The 20,606-nt window shown below is 46.4% G+C and overlaps 1 protein-coding gene, 1 long non-coding RNA gene and 1 pseudogene across 4 annotated transcripts in view; 1 reads left to right on the top strand and 2 right to left on the bottom strand.

Annotated features, from left to right (window-relative positions):
* MGLL (monoglyceride lipase) overlaps positions 1-20,606 on the bottom strand; it is a 130,081-nt gene that overhangs the window by 17,030 nt on the left and 92,445 nt on the right. For all 3 annotated transcript variants that reach the window (XM_049863145.1, XM_049863147.1, XM_049863144.1), the window contains exons 4-5: positions 15,739-15,875; positions 13,978-14,088 (exon numbers count right to left, since the gene is read on the bottom strand). In XM_049863145.1, the coding sequence (XP_049719102.1) occupies positions 13,978-14,088; positions 15,739-15,875 (248 nt within the window). The remainder of the gene's footprint in view (positions 1-13,977; positions 14,089-15,738; positions 15,876-20,606) is intronic.
* LOC126064288 (uncharacterized) lies at positions 2,257-3,031 on the top strand. The gene is made up of 3 exons (XR_007514469.1): positions 2,257-2,408; positions 2,727-2,776; positions 2,996-3,031. It is a non-coding gene; the product is annotated as an uncharacterized LOC126064288 (long non-coding RNA).
* LOC126064284 (putative DENN domain-containing protein 10 B) lies at positions 7,875-11,419 on the bottom strand (annotated as a pseudogene).

The raw sequence follows: 20,606 nt of genomic DNA, 5'->3' as shown, positions 1-20,606 counted from the left end.
TGGCTGTCTTCCCTGCAATCACTCATGGCTGCAATTATGAATTATTTGCAGGAGCAGCCGAGGCAGGCTCTGGGGACACTAAAAATACACGGCTGGAGCAGAACCTCCCGGGTCGTCTGGGACTGAGGCAGGAGAGCATGGAAAGGCCCGAAAAGGAGCCTGCTCTGATCAGAGTGTGCCTGTCCATCATCTCAGCTTCTCTCGAAGGGAAACAAAAATAGCCACCAGCCTGACTAGGAGGCAGTACAGCAGAGGGAAGGAGGCCTGGATCGGATCCCGGCTCTGTTGCCTGGTGGACTTGGGCAAGGATCTCAACATTGCTGAGCCTTCGTTTCCTTACAGCAAAATGGGAATGGCAGCCCCGGAGGACCACTGGGGAGGCTAAACTATGCCACCAGTGCAAAGTACCTGACACGCGGTATGTGCTTACTACGGTATTCAGGCCTGATGCGGGCACAAGCCCTCCCTCACCCGCCTCTCTCTCCAGCTCATGTGTTACCAGGAAAAGGGGGACGTGGACCTCACACCCTGCTCAGAGAGACGCTGTTTGCATTTCTGAAATGTGCACAGACACTGGGGGATGAGAGATGCTATTTCGAAAGTGAGCTGTGAAGTGCTGAAATTAGAATCCCATAGAAGGTGGAAGCAGAGACTCTTCGTAGGGCACACCATGCAGCTGGGAGATGGCCCCATGGTCCCTGACATGGGTGGGGGGGAATAGCACTCACATGTTACTGAGAAGCCACGTATTAGAGTGTTGGGCACTGTATTAGGTGCTCAGTTTCGAATCCCTGCAGCCTCCTGTGAGGAGCTGGGGCTCAACAGGAAGGGGAGGGGGAGGGTCCAGGCCGAGGCCACGCTGCCCTCTAGGTCACACTGCCTTTCTTTATCTTCTTTCTGTAACTGAGAGTGTTCACCTTTCTGATGCATGATCACTGATATTCTCCATGGCGACACTATTGCTTACCTTCCCATCCTCCTTTAAACCCAGAGCTGCAAAACATCCCACTTCTTAGGCCTGTGCAGGTTGTGGCCTCACACCACAAGGGTTTCTCAGACCACCAGGGATCAGGCAAGAACAAAGGAGGGTCTTGTGACCAAATGAGCACACAGACAGGAATCTGTCCTGTGGGTTACACAGTCAGCTCTCCGTTCCTCTGTGATCATCATCAGCAGTTCCTTCTTAGTCTAAGATGGCTCCCCTGCCTCTAAGAGTCATTGCACCCAACCCTGGTGTCCAGGCGAAGAAACGTCACTCACGTCATTTCGCTGCCACTGGTATGCCAGGCTCGAGGCCAAGCCCTGGCACTGACTTTGAGGGCCTGGCAAGCTAGCACAGACATAGCAGGAGTACACCCACATAATCTGAAGCCTCACAGGACCGCCATGTTGGACAGGATCAAGAGTTGAAGTGGTACGTGGGCCAGCGTGACAGGCAAGCCCAGGAAAGGAGGGCTTGAAATTCTAGCAACTCGAGGCAAGGAGTTGGGTGTTTCAAACACGGCTGAAATGTCTGTGGGCTCTAGGAATTGGGAGCTCCTCTGAGAATTGGGAGCTCCTCTGAGAATTGGGACCTCCTCTGAGAATTGGGATCTGTGCTTTCAAAGGCTGAAAAAAATAAATAAATAAAAGGAGTCTATAGCACAGAAGTAGTGCCCTGTCCACATGCAGAGAGGCTGTGGCTGCCATTCCACTGCTGCCCACCTGCTGCCCTTCACCCGGCTCCAAGCGGGTATGGAGAGGGGACTTAGGGCAATAATAACATTATCAATAGTAATAACTCATAATAGGACTTGAGCAAGAAGAGCCCAAGGGCAACATTATTAGGAAAAAATCTTAAAGTGTATTCCAAAGTTACGGACAGCTGATTTCCAGACATTCTGCTGTTTTGGGTGCCTCTTGCCACTGCTCCCTCCCTGAATTGAGGCAGGACTGACAGTGGGTCTTGTATGCCGCACCCCGCTCTGGACAGCCTCAAGGCCACGTGTGACGTCCAGCCTCCGGACCTGGCCACGCTGTCTGCCTGCCGCCCGTCCAGCCCTCTTGAGGACAAGCCCATGACCCGATTAGATGTCCCTGAGCCAGGGGGAGGCTCAGGAACATGACAGCTCAGCACCTGCCCAGAACCAAGAATGTGAGATATACCACTCAGAGCCCTTCCTCTTCACTGAGTCAGTCTACCACCAGATTTTCTTTTGCTGACAAATTATTTTGGAAGCCTGTCACCTGATTCTGTGTGGACCCAGGCATGTGGTGCTGGTCATCTTCACAACTGATCATTTGTGAAGAGACAGACTTACCTTCATTCTGGAATCTATGTTCCTGCCACTGGCACCTTCTGAAACACAATGCTTAGTACCAGAGTCCCGAGGCCTCTGCCCCCGGGACTGCTGGGAATATCTGACCAGGTAGGTTGTCAGTTTAGCTAGGACCAGAAAAGGCCCAACCCAGCTGGACTCTGGTTTCTGAGGAGCGCAGGCGGCGGGGTTTGAGAGTCACAGCGGAATCCACCTCCAGGAGAGAATGACAGGGAGACTTTTCCCTCTTTCCTTCCAGGGGAATATTCTGTAGCTAAAGGAAGCTTTTAAGAAAAGAGCCTCATGGGAAAAATAAAAGTGAAGAGCCACTTTCAGAGAAGCATTTCTTCAGAAAATGAATAACGGGAGAGCTTGGTCCCTGGGGAAGTAGAAAGTGAACGGAGCTGACTGCCTCACTTTCCCCTCCAGGTACATTACACAAGCTCCTTGGTAAGGACCTACTTCAGAAGCACAAACAGGTGGGGAAATGGTAAGAACGCATGGGGCTGAGGACTGGAGGAGGAAAGGCGGTGGGCCCCTGGGCATACCCAGCCGCACACTTCCTGCCCAAGGGAACCGGTGCTGTTGGGCACCAGGCAGGTGAATGCACGCCACAGGGTCAGCCATCGTAACACAACTCCAGTGGCCGACAGCGTGTCCTAGCAACACGAGCGCTGTTTAATTCTGCTTCCCTCCAGGAACGAGGTATGTGGTTGTGGCAGTATTGTTCTGTGTCTGTGTCCGGAGGCTGGTGCTAAGTGCTGCAGGTGTCACCTCGGGCACAGAAGCGCAGCAGGTACGTAAGGCTGCTGAAGCCCTGAGTGTGCAGACAGGGAAGAGGACAGGCCCAAGGCAGGCATGCCATTCAAGGGACAGGTGGAGGAAGAACCTATGAAGGAGATTTCTGAAGTCCAGGGATTCCTTTGAAATGACCTTTGGCTTCCTGCCTTCCCAGACAGCACTTGGTTTTTACTCTTTTGCTCCTTGAATCCATCCAGCCTATTGGTTGATGGGCACTCCCTGCCATGCCCAAACCCCTACTTGGTCTTCTGGGGATCCCTGCTCAGAGCCTGGTCCTCAGACCAGCGGTGGCACTGGGCCATCGTGGGACCTATTGCCTCAGGTAACAAGACTTTAGGCCCTTATGTAAGCTGGAGGGACTGGGCACCCTGTGAGAAGTTAGAACATCTCTTCCCAGTCCCCAGAGAGAGTCTGATTTGATTGGCCTTAGGTGATGCCCTGGCAGCAGGGTTTGTTAACGCTCCCCAGGTGGCTCAGGAGTGAGCCAGGCTTGAGAACTACTGATGTGTGCAGGGGATGTGTTCCCAACATGCCGGCCGTTGCCGGGGGTACAGAGGTCTCCATCAAGTATCCTTTTTCAGGGGGGATGTTTGGATAGCACTGACTGTCACTCCACTCTCTTTCAAACCTGTGTGGTAAGTTCCAAATGAAATTTCTGACAGCACTCAATTTGGCCCAGGCCGGTCTTTTGATTACAGTAATGCTATGGTCTAAAAAATAACGAGGGGCTCAGCCTCTTCCCCACAAAAGACTCAAGACAGAGAAGACAGCCACCACCAAGGGCAGGGCACGCCCAGCAGCTACACAGGGTGGGCTTCCCCTTGCCGCTCTTTTTGTCTTGTTTATCCTAGGACTGCAGCACTGAGTGAGGGGGAGAGTGTCGGCTGGCAAAGAAAGAGCTGCACAGAGCGAGGGCCCAAGCACCTATTTGTAAAGAAGAAAGAGGGCCCCATCGGTCGTGGGACAGAGGGAATGGCTCACCAATACAGGAAACGGAATCCAAGTTACCACCATTCTTGATTGCCTGTCAGCCACCTTGGTCAAACCCATCAGAGAATCCTGTGGGAGTGTGGAGAGGGCCCCGAACTCAGCTCAGGAAACGTGGCCCCACCAGGCCTCTCACGGGAAACCCCACACCACGACCAGGAGCCTTCGTGCCTGTGGGAGCTGGGGGCGAGGATGCAGCCATGAACACAGGTCGCTGGGCCAGCCCAGGAAGGGGTTGCACAGGGAGGGGGAGAAATCAGACTCAGGAACTTTGGAGCCAGGTGCATGTGGATTCGAATCCTCGAGCAAGTTTATGGTCCTCAGTTTCTGCATCTATGAAATGTGGAAGATAAGATCAAGCTCTCCACCTATGGAGCATGCCCCCTCTGTGGCCAGAGGAGAAGCTCCATGATCATTTGTTGGTGGACTGAATGGGCGAACCAATGAAAATGTTACTCAGAGCAGAGACTTCAGGAAAAGTGTGCGATCCGCAGCTCTGCAACAAATGACGTGCTCCCAGTTAGAACCCCAAATTATTTCACCCACCAAAGAGGCCACGGCTCCCACCAATGAACTCAAGAGGCTGAAGTGTGACACAAAGCCTCAACAAGCTCAGGCATTTCTTCTGTGAACTCACTGTAAATAAATACCAGAGATATTCACAAACACCTTTATTGATCCGAAAGGTTTTTACAGCTCCCTAAAATCATTCTTAAGCTTTTGCCAGCCAAACATTTAACATGAGATAGGTAATTACAATCTTTGTCTTCTAAAGTGGAGTTAGCAACTCAACCTGGGCAAAGGAGGACACAGCTCCTGCCTTCTGTGGGGGTGGATGCTGGTGAGAAGAGTCATGGGAAGGGCTGTCTATGACGCAGCAAGGCCCCTGGGCCACATCCGGCTTTCGCCCCTCCCAGTACCAGGGCTGCCCAGCTCACTGTCACGTCCAGTGCCTAGACGACCTTGGCACGAGGGGGCTCTCACACAAACGCATGCAGGAGACGTGCTGGGGAGAATAATCCTCCTGGAATGCTAAAGGAAGCCTCCTCGTGTCCTGAGATCTGAGCACCCAGTGATTGCACAGCAGGACAGAGATAAGTTCGCCCACAGGGCTCAGCCTTTGGCCACCGGGCCAGCTCATGCTCCCAGCCAAGTCCCCAGGCTCCTGGGTCTAAATTTACCCCAAGTTTGAAGAGTGATAATTTTCCAGCCCATCCCCCACTTCCTGCTCCTCTCCCTCTTGGGTTCCAGTGACTAAAACCAGATGAGCGACATTCAGATGGGAAGTGGGCTAAGGTCAAGGGAAGCTGATCTCGCATGTTTCTGGGTGAAAGGGAGCATCCTGCCACACATGCTGGCCCGAGCTGGTGCTCAAGAGAACCTCAAGCATGACCTTGGGCCTCATTTCCTTGTTTGTCAATTGGGAATGATTGTTCTTTCCTCACAGGGTGGTGCCGGAGATGAAATGAGACAGGATGTCACATGCCTATCTGAGCACTAGGTTCATAATGTCAATTCTTCCTTGTACTTCCTGCTAATGGAGGGTGGAATCTTCTGGAAGCACTGAGCTGGCTCCAGCATCCCTTCCCCAGGACCCCAGGGGAGAACATCCAGGCAGCAGGCAGAGAAGGCAATTTAGAATGAGTCCCCTCACCCCCAGCTGATCTGCTAGGGGGAGTTCTGGTCTCTTCCATAGGGCTCCCAGAGAAAAAAGGGACTCTGTGACCCTCAGCCAACATCCCTGTGTTTTATCCCTGGAAAAGTATAGGCGAGGAGACCAAGTTTTACACTGGTCATGGGCAGTCATGGATTTTACCTCTGTGCTAGAGCATGACCTCTAGCCCCTGCCTCACTGGGGCACAAGACACTTAGATGGCCCCTATGAGGCCACCTCATCAACAACCAGACATACTTTAAAAAATACTTATTTTGTTGCTGTTGTTGAGAATATACACAGCAAAACACCACCAATTCAGCAACTACTACACGTACCATTTAGTGACATTGATCTCATTATTCGAGTTGTGCAACCATTCTCACTTTCCTTTTCTGAGTTGTTCCTCTCCCTTTAGCATAAACTCAACTGCCCCCTAAGGTGCCTATCTATCTAATCTTTCTAGTAGCTCTTGTCAATTTGATCCTGTATAGATAATTCTTAAAAGAGCATAATGCTCAAGGCAGGCCTTTTTTATTAAGCTAAGCTGTTTATTTGGCTTTAAGGAGACTTCAGAGAATACTTTTGGTTTAAGGTTTAAAGATTATCTAAGGGCAACAGTTTCAGGGGTTCATCCAACCCCCATGGCTCCAGACAGTTGGAGTCTGTGAGAATTTGAAATTCTGTTCTACATGTTCCCCCTTTTGATCAGGATTCTACTATGTAATCTTTGACCAAAATGTTCAGTAATGGCAGCTGGGCACCATCCAGTTCTTCTGGTCTCATGGCAAAGGAGGCAGTTGTTCATGGAGGCAATTAGCCACACATCCCATATCTTCCTTCTATTCCTGACTCTACTTCTTCCTCTTTTGCTCCAGGCAAATAGAGACCAATTGTTGTGGCTTGGGTGTCCACTTTCAAGCTCTTAAGACCTCAGGCACTACACAATGAGCTAGGAGACTGAACAGAGGCACTAAACATGTTATTAGGTCAATAAACCGAGATGTCCTATGTAACCATGACCCTGAATCTCCACACCAAGAAACCAAATCCCACAAGGTTTTTCATTATACATAAGCAGTCTCAGCAGCTACTCTTTTGTTGTTGTTGTTTTTTTTTTGGTCATTGTTGTAAATATACGTACACACAACTTATGCCAATTCAGCTTTTTACAGGTGTACAACTTATTGACAGCAATTATAATAATCAGCTGTGCAGCCCTACCCTTAATCCATACAATTTTTCCATCATCGTTAATCCCCTTTTCTACCTCCCTCCGCCCCGATAACCACTAATAAACTTTGGCCTCTATACATTTGCCTTTTCATATCTTCTTATATAAGTAAGGTCATATAATATTTGATCTTTTGTGATTGGCTTATTTCACTCAGCGTAATGTCTTCAAGCTCCATCTATGTGGTAGCACGTATCAAGACCTCATTTTTCCTACTGGTAGAGTAGTATTCCATTGTATGTATATGGCACATTTTGTTTATCCATTCATCTGCTGACGGGCATTTAGATTGTTTCCACCCTTTCACTATTGTGAATAGTGCTGCAACGAACATTGGTGTACAAATCTCTGTCTGAGTCTCTGCTTTCAAGTCTTTTGGGTATATACCTAGGAGCAGAATGGCTGGGTCATATGGGGTAGTTCTATTTTTAGCTACTTGAGGAAACGCCACGCTGTTTTCCAAAACAGCTGAACCATTTTGCACTCCCACCAGCAATGGGTAAGGGTTCCAATTTCCCCACATTCTCGCCAACATTCATTATTATTATTATTATTATTTTATGTTAGCCATCCTAGTGGAAGTGAAACAGCATCTCATTGTGGTTTTGATTTGCATCTCTCTGATAGCTAACAACGCTGAGCATCTTTTCATGTGTTTAGTGGCCATTTGAATACCCTCTTTGATGAAATATCTATTCAAATCCTTTGCCCATTTTGTGATTGGGTTGTTGGTCTTTTTGTTGTTAAGTTGTTTAAGTTTTATATGTACTTTCGTTATTAGATTATTGTTGGATATATGGTTTCTGAAAATATTCTCCCAGCTGGTCTTATAACTTTTTTGGTAAAGTCTTTTGATGAAAAAAAGTTTTTAATTTTTATGAGGTCCCATTTATTTATTTATTTATTTTGTCTTTTGTTGTTTGTGCTTTTGTTATTTTATTAGATAATCCATTGTTAAAAGCTAAGCCTGACAGTGTTACTACTGCTTTGTCCTCTAAAGAATTTTATGGTTTAATTTGCACATTTAGGTCCTTAATCCATTTTGAATTTGTTTTCGTGTATGGTGTGAGGCATGGATCCTGTTTCATTTTTCTGTGTGTGGAAATCCAATTTTCCTAGCACCATTTATTGAAAAGACTCCTTTCCCTGTTGAATGGACTTAGCGCCTTTGTTAAAAATCAGTTGACCATTGATGTGTGGGTTTCTTTCTGGACTCCTAATTTTATTCTGTTGGTCTATGTGTCTATTATTATACAAGTACCAGGCTGTTTTGATTACTGTAGCTGTATAAAACAAAAAACAAACCAAATCAGTTGCTGTCAAGTCAATTCCGACTCATAGCGACCCTACAGGACAGAGGAGAGCTGCTCCATAGAGTTTCCAAGGAGCGCCTGGTGGATTTGAACTGCTGACCTCTTGGTTGGCAGCTGTAGCTCTTAACTACTATGCCACCAGGGTTTCCATAACTGTATAGTATGTTTTAAAATCAGGAAATGTGAGTCGTCCTACTTTGTTCTTCTTTTTCAACATTGTTTTAGCTATTCGGCGCCTCTTGCCCTTCCATATGAAATTGGGAATTGGTTTTTCTGTTTCTGTAGAGAAGGCTGTTGGAATTTTGATCAGGATTGTATTGAATTTATAGATTGCTTTGGGTAGTATTGACATCTTAACAACATTAAGCCTTCCAATTCATGAACATGGAACATATTTCCATTTATTTAAGTCTTCTTTCATCTCTTTCAGCAGTGTTTTATAGTTTCCATTGTTTAAGTCCTTCACGTCCCTGGTTAGATTTATTCCTAGGTATTTCATTCTCTCTTTTTTTTTTTTTATTTCATTCTCTTAGATGCTATTGTAAATGCAATTGTTTACATAATTTCCCTTTCAGATTTCTCCTTGCTGGTGTATAGAAGCCCAACTGATTTTTGTCTGTTGACCTTGTACTCTGCAATTTTGCTAAATTCCTCTATTAGCTCTAGAAGTTTTCTTGTGGACTCTTTGGGATTTCGTACATATAAAAGAGTAACATCTGCAAATAGAGATAATTTTACTTCTTCTTTTCCAATCTGGATAACTTTTATTTCTTTTTCTTGTCTTATTACTCTGGCTTGGACTTCTAATAAAATATTGACTAGAAGTAGTGAGAATGGGCACCCTTGCCTTGTTCCTAGTTTCAAGGGGAAGCTCTCAGTCTTTCTCCGTTAAGTATAATGTTGGCTGTTGGCTCTTCATGTATGCCCTGAATCATACTGAGGAACTTCCCTCCTATTCCAATCTTCCTTTGGGTAACAGACATACTTTAATGCATTGAACTTTTGTTTCTAAATTTCTGAGGCTGTCACTGTCACTGTGAAACCACATTCTTAGCAGAGACCGTGTGTGGAGGCCCAAAGCCTCTGTTCTCATTATCTCTTCTCCAGGCTGAATTTATCTCAGCCTGTTAGAAACTGGCCTTTTAGATAAGAACTGATGTGTGCGAGGTTTAGGAGGGGGAGGAACCTATCATTCTCAGGTCTCAAGGTGTGAAGGGCTGGCCAATTTGATAACTGTGTTATCAAAGACTTGGCTACCTCATGCTGTCCCCTGGATAACTGGGGGAACTGCTCGAAGCCATAAAAGAAACTGTTGAATGGCCTGACCAACTGAACACTGGACACGGAGTCAGGTGATCAGGATTCGATGTTCTGCTCTGCTGCCCACCAAGACTGCAATCCGGGAAGTCCCCCTTCTTGGCCTCAGCTTGCTCATCCATAGAGCAAGAGGAAAGCAGTGTCTTTAAACATCTTTTCCTCTGGGAGGCTTGTGAGAGCAGACAATTGGAAACACCCCAAGGTCAGCCAGCAGGGAAGCTTATCTAAACCATGATCTACCTGTTCAGTGGAACCCTGGCTAGGTCCTGATAGATACGAGCACCAAGACACGCTGCTAAACCAAACAACAAAATCAAATCCCCACAAGAACAAACAAAGCAAAAATGTAAAAACAAAGTGCTCATAGCATGCTCCCATTTATGTAAACACGAGGAGTATGTGTGAGTCTTAGTTATCTAGTGCTGCTGTAACAGAAATACAACATGTGGGTGGCTTTAACAAACAGAAACTTATTCTCGCAGTTTAGGAGGCTTGGAGTTCGAATTCAGGGTGCTGGCAGTAGGGGAAGGTTTTCTCTCTCTGTTGGCTATAGAGAAATGTTCTTGTCTCTTTGAGCTTCTGCTCCTGGGCCCCGATCTTCATGTGGCTTGATATCTCTCTTCCCCCATCTCTGCTGGCCTGTCCTAATCTGCTCTTTTTATATTTTGTAAGAGACTGACTCACAACACACCCTACATTAATCCTGCCTCATTAACATAACAAAGGCAACCCATTCCCAAATAGGATTATAGCCACCGGCATATTAGGCTTTACAACACACTTTGTGGGGCACGATTCAATCCATAACAATGTGTATTGAATTGTTCGTAGACACAAAACTATCTCTGGAAGGATGTTCAAGAAACTGGTGACATTGGTTGCCCACCCCAACCAAGGAGAGAAACCTTTCACTGTATGTATGCCCCCCCTTTTTAAAATATAACATCTTTGCTATTTTCAGTATTTTACATACCGAATGGATCAGCATAGCGAAAGGGAAGCTTTAGATCTGCCATCAGTGATACTTTCTATCACACAGTCAGATTTTCAGTATGCATGTTCAGCTGCTGCTAGATGCTAAAGGAAGTTTTCTGTGGCTAGTGGAAGCTGTTTCTGCTTTAGTGCTTCAAAACAGTGCCACTGTCTGAAACTTCTGTAAATGAAGCTAGGTTGGTCAAGAATTTTCTCCACTGTCTGAAACTTCTGTAAATGAAGCTAGGTTGGTCAAGAGTTCTCTTGTTTTTAGGCAAACGTCCTTAAGAACTTGGCTGTCTGATATATTGGAGTCTTCTGCAGACTGGACAATTAGCTGACCGATTTCTTTGTGCAGTTTCCCCATCATCATGGCTTCTTTTGCAAGCGGCACATCGGTGATCTAACTATTGGCTAGATTCACAAAAACCTCATAGAGGTCTGGTCTATCGCTCCCTCCAGGTCTACAAATCCAGTGGCGTAACCTGTGCACATCTGCAGGGCGTCCAGCTCATCACTGCTGAGGTGCACGTAAGAATGAAGAGTGGTCCAATCCTGTTGTATGCCCCACCAGGGCAGGCAGCGTCCTGGTAAACTCCTGGACAGCTTCTGTTCTTGGGGGGCCGATGATAATTCTAATCGTTAGCATCAGTGCTGTGTATAAGATAACAGTTTCCATTTCAAATTGAGATGCAATGCTTTTCGGATATCAAAGTCCTTGCTAAGGAAGGTGCCATTTTCTTCACTCTGGCATATTCCCTTTGTGAGAACTGCAATATAACTCTCCATCATTTTAACTGGGCTCCCACGTTTCACATACATTCTTTTTTAAAACTGAAGGATCCGGAACTTCAATTGTTGTTATATAAAAACCATGTTCTTTGGTACTGGCCAAAGACAAAGGGGTGGAGAAGCTGTTTTCATCTGTAAGGCAGCATTTTCTCAGTAGCAGGTTCCTTAGTGCAGCTGTCATGGAAGGATAACACCACACCCACAGAACTTCTCCATTTGTGTCCTCTTCTGTGGTGGCAAGATGGTCACAATCAGCTGACTCCAAGAATCGGCTGAGTGTCCATCGCTCGGCCACGCCGTCTTCCGCCACCTCCCTGTACGCCCTTTTTAACCTTTTGAATTTTGAACCAAATAAACGTATTATTCTTAAAATTTTAAATTCAAATTTTAAAAAGATTTTGTGAAGCTCTTTCAGCAAGGCTGTGGGACAAGGTTAGAAAGCGTGTGGAAGATGATCAGGTCATCCAGGCCAAGGTAGACAAATGGATCATAGACTGTGTTGGTCAAAACTGCTGAAGATTCACGGGCAGCAACAGATGTCGGGGGAGGGGGGGATGGGTCCTTGAGGTCTGGGAACACAGGCAATCTAATTTGTCTTGGTTAATAAGGGTAAACCTGCGTCCCCGCGGGAACAGCTGGCTCCTGAATCAACAAGGAGATCTATTAGCACATGGGTTTGAAAGGTCGCTTCCATGACCTGGCCCAGAGTTAAATGCCACCTGTCAGCACAGGAGCTCTGGAGGACTCTGGGAAGAATCTGCTGCTCCAGCTCCAGGCCCAGCTGCCCTGAGCCCTCCTCCACTTCACCTGGAGAGCTCCCAGTCTCTGGCTTTTCTTCTATGAGAAGGCATCCTAGACGGAGAGGGGCAGCCCTGGATACGAACCCATCCCACAAGTGGTAGGATCCTGCCAAGTCACTCACACTTTCTAAGCCTGTTTTCCCATCCGTAAAATGCAGGTCGAACTATTTCTCAGGTGACACCACAGTCAAACGCGCTAAAGCATGGGAAGGAAGAGGGCTGGCTGGCACTCACCGCACTTACTACCTGTGTATAAACCCCAGCACAGGGAGTGCAATGGGCATGCCTCTTCCCTTTAGGATCCTGGTTGTACTCATTCTGCTCAGATAAAAAGTGGCCTTATAGCATGTAACTGCAGTCATAGGAAAAGTCAGGTAAGTCAGCTTCTCCTGGTTCATTTAGACGACCACTATTTTTGACTCCGAGGGGCCCTCATTATTCCACGGCAAGGACAGGTGGCCTTGGCTTCTACTGCTGTCCTATGCCCAGCAGTGAAGTTTACCAATGACAGTAGGACGATTTCAAGAAGTCAGTGGTGACTTCCTGAACGTGGAGTGAAATTCAAAGGCACTATCCATCTCTCTTCTTCAGCCAACTAAATAATCGTTCCTGCTTAAACTGTCAGAGAGTCAAACTCTGGTAAATCCAGGGTTCTCTTTTACCAGCCCCTCCCCATTCCACATTGGTGAGGTTTTCTGCATGTAATGAAAGCCCATACTTAGGACCCTCACCATCACATCTACCTCTAGAGCCCAGGATCAGGTCTGTACTCACGTCTGTAGGAAACATTTTTATGAGGTTTCATTCCTTACACTGTGTCCCACAATTTGGGTCCTGAAGAGAATACTGGAGGTTTAAACGTTAACGCTATTATTTAAATGGTCTTACTATCATGTGCGGCAAGGTCAGGTATAGTAAGGGTGCATCCTAGAGTGGGTGCTGCCCAGTGCACATGATGTCATGACACCCCCCCTTAAGATCTCCCTGAGAGCCATAAGAACTGGCTTGGGGGCAGCCGCATCAGTCTGACCTTCCAGCCCAGAATTTGAGTGAGAACAGGCCCCCCTGGGGACAGAGAAGTTGAGATTCTCCATCCTACTGGTCTATCTCAACACGCCACTGACTCACATGGTCATTGCTGAAGGCGCTGCTGAGGTCACAGGTCTCAACTCCTTTCACAGAGAGAGAAGGCACTGGGTCTATTTCTAGTTGTTCGTCAGCTCCCTTGCAGCTGAAAGCCCCAGCACCAAAAGCATGTTCCACTCACATGTGCATTCGTGCAACATCATAACCAGAGAAACAAAATTATGTATCTGTTAGAATTAGCAGTGAAAGTGCTCAGAGAAAGTACTACCCAAAAAGGGGCTCTGTTGCCACTACAAGTTGCCTCAAATTCCACCCTCTATTCACTTTTTGCTGAAGTTGGCAGATATTCAATGAAAAACAGCTCAAGCTTTACATCTGACTTGTTAATAAAAGGGTACTTTGCAGGATTAATAACATGTATAACCTTTTTCCCTTTTAAAAGTCACCAGTAAAACATACACAAAGAGGAAATAATTTTTCATCTCTTTGGGAGGAAAAAAAAAATCTGACTTCAGAAATGATTGAATTCAGGTGGCAACAATGTTTGATATTTGTCCCAATCTTTACACAATAGAGCATGAAGTCAAAGAACTGACTTTGGTCCTTTTACCCAAATTGACTCGACGGCACTGGGTTCTTGGGGTTACCCAAATTCTAGCCATAAAGGCAGGCTCCAAGGCCCAGGGAGGCTGCCAGAGTCCCAAGGACCCAGAAGCCCTCTTACCTTGAAAGTTGTGGCCGACTCCGGATTGGCGAGAACCAAGGGTGAGATGAGAACCATGCCGGAGAAGTGGCCTGGCCTTTCTGCGGCAGTGAGGATGGAGATGGCACCTCCCTGCAAGTCAAAGCAGCAAGGCTGTCGTGAGCCACACCCTGTACGCATCTCTAATGGCACGACCAATGGCACAGCCCGAAGGTTGCAGGCCTGGCCCGGAGCCCTGACTATCCTACCTTGGAATGGAAACCATCAAATGTTGGATAAACTAGATCAGCAATTATTTCATTACAAACTTTTTTTCCTCTGGATTTTCCAACAGCAAACATCTCAGGGAGATATAAATAAGGTTCCTGCTGGTAGGCTGCAAGTTAAACAACAACACATTCCTCCTTCATTTCAAGCCAAAAGCTGGCAGACCCCCAAATCATCCACTCCATCATGCCTCATGCAAGGCTTTTTGGTAATCTGATCGATCATAAGAAGAGATGGCTACATTTTTTTCCTGGTTCAGTACAGGTCCCAGAAATGTAGGTTCCAAGAAAAATACTTGGTGAACTTAGATGGTGCTGAAGGAGCAAGGCCTGTCTATTTGCTGAAGCTGGAAAGAGCGTTTAAACCAAGGGCTGAAGTCTCAAGTACTTACAGGGTCAGGCAACGTAAATCCATTGCTGTCGAGTCGATTCCAACTCATAGCAACCCAATCAGACAGAGTAGAACTGCCCCACAGGGTTTCCAAGGAGCGCCTGGTGGATTTGAACTGCCGACCTTTTGGTAGCAGCTGAACTCTTAACCACTACCCCACCAGGGTTTCCCAGGGTCAGACAAATAATGTATAAACCACGCCAAGTGAGGAAAAAAAAAAAAAAAAAAACAGTTCCAGAGGAGTCGATTCCAACTGATGAGGACCCTATGTGTGTCAGAGTAGAACTGTGCTCCATACGGTTGTCAAGGGCTGACTTTTCGGAAGTAGATGGCCAGGCCTTTCTTTTGAGGCACCTCTGGGTGGACTCAAACCTTTGACTTTTCAGTTAGCAGCTGGGAATGTTTGTACCACCCAAGGACTCCATGAATGGAGCCAGACTCTGATAAAAGGGGGCAGGCAGGAGGCCTGCCCCAGTGAGCAATCCCCAGGCATTCAAATTCAAGTGGTTAAAAATACTCAGCCTCTCTGTAGGGAGTCAGCCTGGGGCTGCCAGTTGAGGATCCCGATTTAAAGATTACATTACTCTGTTGATTCTTAGAGGATTTTATACATCTAAGAGGTGAAAAGTATTTTGAGTAACATTTAAGGAATTGTTTCTACAGGTGCCCTTTTGTTCCCAGTTCCTGTACAATCCTGAACCAGAAGGAAGGGCTCTGGCCGTCTGTGGGCTCTCGCTAACCAGGAGCATCCCCCTCTTTGAGAAGTGGCTCTGCAGGAAGCACGAGTGCCCTTAGTAGATTCAGATGGATGAAGGATGGATGAAGTAGCCCCAAGGCTAAAGGGGTTGAAAAGGATCAATTTCCCAGTCAGCCTGCAAGCACTTCAGTGAGGCTCGGCTGGCACATGGCCGGGAGCCCTGAGGAATGAATAGGCCTTGCTCTGGCTCCCTCCAGGCCTGTCTCCAGGGCCTGAACCTGGCTGGCTTCCTAAGCACTAAATTGCCTGGGAACTCCAGTGCAGGGCAACAAAGGGCGCTGGCCCCCTACTCCCCTATGGCACTCACACCCCCATCCCACAGGGCTGGGCAGGCCCACGTGCAGCCGGGTCCTCTGTGGTCTGCTTACCATGGAGTGACCCAGAAGGAAGACAGGAAGCCTGGGGTAGTCTTTCTGCATGACATCCACGTGCTGTAACACATCCCTGACGAAAACGTGGAAGTCAGACACCACCATCCTCTCCCCTTCACTCTGTCCGTGGCCAACTAGAAGGGAACAGAAGAAAAGCAAAAAAGGGCAGTGTTACTGGGTGCTGGCCCTGCCCAAGCCCAGTGGCCCCTCACCAGAATGACCAGCTGCTCTTTACTGAGGCCCTCCAATCGGCCAGGCACTTGAAATGTGTCATCTCACTTAGCCCTGGCCAACCACACAAGAAGGAAATGCTGGTGGTGTAGTGGTTGAAAGCTACAGCTGCTACCCAAAAGGTTGGCAGTTCAAATCCAACAGGCACTCCTTGGAAACTCTGGGGCAGTTCTACCCTGTCCTATAGGGTCCCTATGAGTCTAACTAACTCCACAGCAATGGGTTAACCACACATGAAAGTCAGACTTCCCTCATTTCACAGATTAGGGCATTGGGGCACAGAGTGGTTAAGGAAGCCGCCCAAGATCACACAGCTAGAGTGCTGACCAGGAGGCGTCCAATGCAAAGGCCCTGCACACAGCCATCTGTTCCCTAGGAAGAAGGAGATGGCAGGCACTGAGAGCAAAGAGGCCAGGAGTCAGGGCAGTGGGGCTCAGGATTTTCCTGGTCTTCCCAGCTCTCTGATCCTCACAGTGTTTCAATATTAGCCTTTCATCAGGAACAGTGCTGCATTCTATCACCTCCCTTTACAGCTCTAGGTGAAGAGACTATGACAAACAAATAAAATAGTCAAGTGTAAGGGCCAGAAACGTTCCCAATAGCCATAAAACTAGGTCACATTACGTCCCTCCTGGATTCTTCATGTGTCAAATATCTGTGCTGTTCACTCCCCCTTTGTTATTTCCTTTGCGTCCCTCTACTTCCCCCTTTGAAGTGCATCGGTCGCTATAGAAACCAGGAGCTGGCGCTGCTTCCGTGTGCTGGCTGAGAGCAGCTGATGGGAGGGTTTGGAGCTGCAAAAATAAAGAGCTCACAGAGAGCTGGGGCCACACAGCAAGAGCACCTCTGTCCCAAGCCTCTCCTGCTGAGATCCTGAAGGCCTTATTAAGTCCCACACCATCTCTTTAGAGGAAGCTGTTAAGACAGTAATGTTCATTTTACAGATGAGAAGGGTGAGGGCTTGTCATTGCCTGGACCTGACTGGCTGCCCAGTCCACAACTCTGAAACACCCTTCATGGCCATAAGCTCCTGTGCTTCCTACTGCCCTGTCCCTGTGACCCCCACCTGACTGAAAGCCCTCACACTTCCTGTCTGCCCGGCTAACCAGCCTACCTGTCTCTGACCACCCCCCCCCCAGCCTCGGCCCACCAGTTCCACCACCCTCTCAATGGCACCCTGAATTCCCTTTCCCCTCTGATTTTTGACCTTGAACATCTTCTTCCACTCTGGACTAACCCCCATCTTCCGCTCTGATTCCCTGGTGGCATCACCATGAGGGCTGGGTGAGGATAAACATTTAAGCCAGGAATAACTGGAGCCTCTTCACACAGAATTGTTTGCCAAATGAATTCATCTCAGCATCTCTTCACAATGTCTGCACACAACTCATGACTTCGAGTAGATAATGCTATCTTTCTTTTTTGAAAATATGGGGACCACCCAAACACGACCCTCCTCAACCTTCCCCCTCACCTCTGAAGCAATTGTTCTTCACTCACTCCTGGCCCAGCCCTTGCCTCCCACTCTCTCCCCCTCTACTGGCTCGTCTTTGGCTCATTGATACGCCTCACCCCCCTCTCCTGAAGAAGCTCTCCCTCCATCCTCCACCCTTCTAACCATCTTTTCTCCCTTTCCCCTTACTCTTCAAAGAGTGATCTACACTCACAGTCCTCAGCCACCTTTCCCCAGGCCCACTTTCTCTGGTGAGGTCCTGCCCTTCTCCTCAGCTAAGTCACTATTAGCCCCTGTTAACCAAAGCCAGTGACCTTTTCTCCATCTTCATCCTCTTCCCAGCTCTCTGCTCATTCACACCACACATCACACTGTCTTATGTTGTGACAAGGCTCACACAAGAATAGGCTTCCTTGGTTCTCTTCCTATGTTTCTGACTACTTTTTCTTAGCCTCCTTTCCCTGGCAGACCTCTGCCACTCATTCATTTTAATTTTAAACCTCAAAGTGGTATAAAAAGGTACATTGAGACATCTCTTCCCCACCTCTGTCCTTGTCCTCCCCGTTCACCTATCTTCCTCTAAATTCTTCTCGTAGTGTCTCCTGTCTCCGTCCAGTGCCTCCTGATAAGCGGATACAATTATATCTCCTTATTTATACCCCCCTTTCCCAAAAAACCAAACCCGTTGCCATCAAGTTGATTCCGACTCATAGCGACCCTATAGGACAGAGTAGAACTGCCCTGTAGAGTTTCCAAGGAGTGCCTGGTGGATGTGAACTACCAATGTTTTGGTTAGAAGCTGTGGCACTTAACCACTACGCCACCAGGGTTTCCATACCCACCTTTATAGGGTCGCTAAGAGTCAGAATTGACTCAACAGAAAAGGGTTTTTTGTGTTTTTTTTAGATATAAATATACAACATATCCTGATCTGCACCTTGCTTTGTTCACTTGACAGTATATCCTAGAGATCTTCCAACATCTGAAGTAGAGTTCCTTCTCAGTTTTTTTCCTGCAACTTTTTACTATGAACAATTTCAGGCACATAAAAATATTGAAAGAATATTATAATAACCACCTACTATTTTTAGTCAACAGTTGTTAACATTTTATTTCCGTTAAATATCATGATGTTTCACCCTTAAACACTTCAGTGCGCATCTCCTAAAATAAGACATTCTCCTCATAACCACAATACTATTTTCAGACCTAAGAAAATTCAAAAGAGTTCCCTAATACTCAGTCCAAATTCAAATCTCTCAATTATCTCTAAGTATTTTAAAGCTGTAATTTTTTTTTTTTTAAACCAGGATACAAAGTGCATACATTGCATTTGGTTGTTATGTTTCTTAAGTCTCTTAATATAGAACATGCCCCTCAATTTTATTTTAAAGAAACCAAGTCAGTAAAATGTCCTACATTCTGGATCTGATTTTTTCCCCTCATGGTATCATTTAGCTTGTTCCTGTGTCCCCATTGTCAGGAACTTCCTTGCTTTCTAGCACAAGTGTCTCAGGCTCCCCTTATCCCTTCCCTGGCCCAGACCTGGAATTAAGCATTTCTCCAAGGAGCTCCAGGGTCTTTTTCTTTTTTAGTGTGAAATGGTGCTTAGAAATCAAGATTTAAACATTGGGGTGCTCTATGCCACTGGGATGCCCTTGCTTCAGTGACTATTCAGTGGGCAGAACTAGGCAACTGATTTTTAAAAAATTATGAGTCCATATCGGCATTTCCAATTAAAAATCAACGGTTCCTAATAGATTAGAAAATATTGAAAATATTTGGATCCACAACCAATGCCCATGGAAGCAGCAGTTAAGAAATCAAACAATGTATTGCAGTGGGCAAATCTGCTACAAAAGACCTCTTTAAAGTGTTGAAAAGCAAAGATGTCATTTTGAGGACTAAGGTGTGCCTGACCTAAGCCATGATATTTTCAATTGCCTCATATGCACGCGAAAGCTGGACAATGAATAAAGACTGAAGGAGAATTGATGCCTTTGAATTACGGTATTGGTGAAGAATATTGAATATATACCATAGACTGCCAGAAAAACCAGAGTGCTCCTTGGGAGGAGGCGGGGCCAAGATGGCAGAATAGGTAGACGCTACCGCGGATCCCTCTTGCAACAAAGACTCGGAAAAACAAGTGAATCGATCACATACATAACAATCTACGAACTCTGAACAACAAACACAGAATTAGAGATGGAGAACGAACAAATACGGGGAGACAGCGATTGTTTTCAGAGCCAGGAGCCAGCGTATCAGTCAGCAGATTTTCTGGAAAAACTAGTTTCCCAGTGATGGCTCGGAGACAGCAGTCCATATCAAACCACATAAAGAAGCAGACCATGACAGCTTCTCCAACCCCCCAAACAAAAGAATCAAAATCTTTCCCAAATGAAGATACAATCCTGGAATTATCAGATACAGAACATAAAAAACTAATTTACAGAATGCTTAAAGACATCACAAATGAAATTAGGCAAACTGCAGACAAAGCCAAGGAACACACTGATAAAACTGTTGAAGAACTCAAAAAGATTATTCAAGAACATAGTGGAAAAATTAATAAGTTGCAAGAATCCATAGAGAGACAGCATGTAGAAATCCAAAAGATTAACAATAAAATTACAGAATTAGACAACATAATAGGAAGTCAGAGGAGCAGACTCGAGCAATTAGAATGTAGACTGGGACTTCTGGAGGACCAGGGAATCAACACCAACATAGCTGAAAAAAAATCAGATAAAAGAATTAAAAAAAAAGGAAGAAACCCTAAGAATCATGTGGGACTCTATCAAGAAGGATAACTTGCGAGTGATTGGAGTCCCAGAACAGGGAGGGGGGACAGAAAACACAGAGAAAATAGTTGAAGAACTCCTGACAGAAAACTTCCCTGACATCATGAAAGATGAAAGGATATCTATCCAGGATGCTCATCGAACCCCATTTAAGATTGATCCAAAAAGAAAAACACCAAGACATATTATCATCAAACTTGCCAAAACCAAAGATAAACAGAAAATTTTAAAAGCAGCCAGGGAGAAAAGAAAGGTTTCCTTCAAGGGAGAATCAATAAGAATAAGTTCAGACTACTCAGCAGAAACCATGCAGGCAAGAAGGGAATGGGACGACGTATACAGAGCACTGAAGGAGAAAAACTGCCAGCCAAGGA

This window comes from Elephas maximus, chromosome 20 (assembly GCF_024166365.1).
Source record: "Elephas maximus indicus isolate mEleMax1 chromosome 20, mEleMax1 primary haplotype, whole genome shotgun sequence".
Classification (NCBI taxonomy): domain Eukaryota; kingdom Metazoa; phylum Chordata; class Mammalia; order Proboscidea; family Elephantidae; genus Elephas; species Elephas maximus.
Note: the sequence above shows the minus strand (reverse complement) of the source record. Positions and strands in the feature narration are given on the sequence as shown.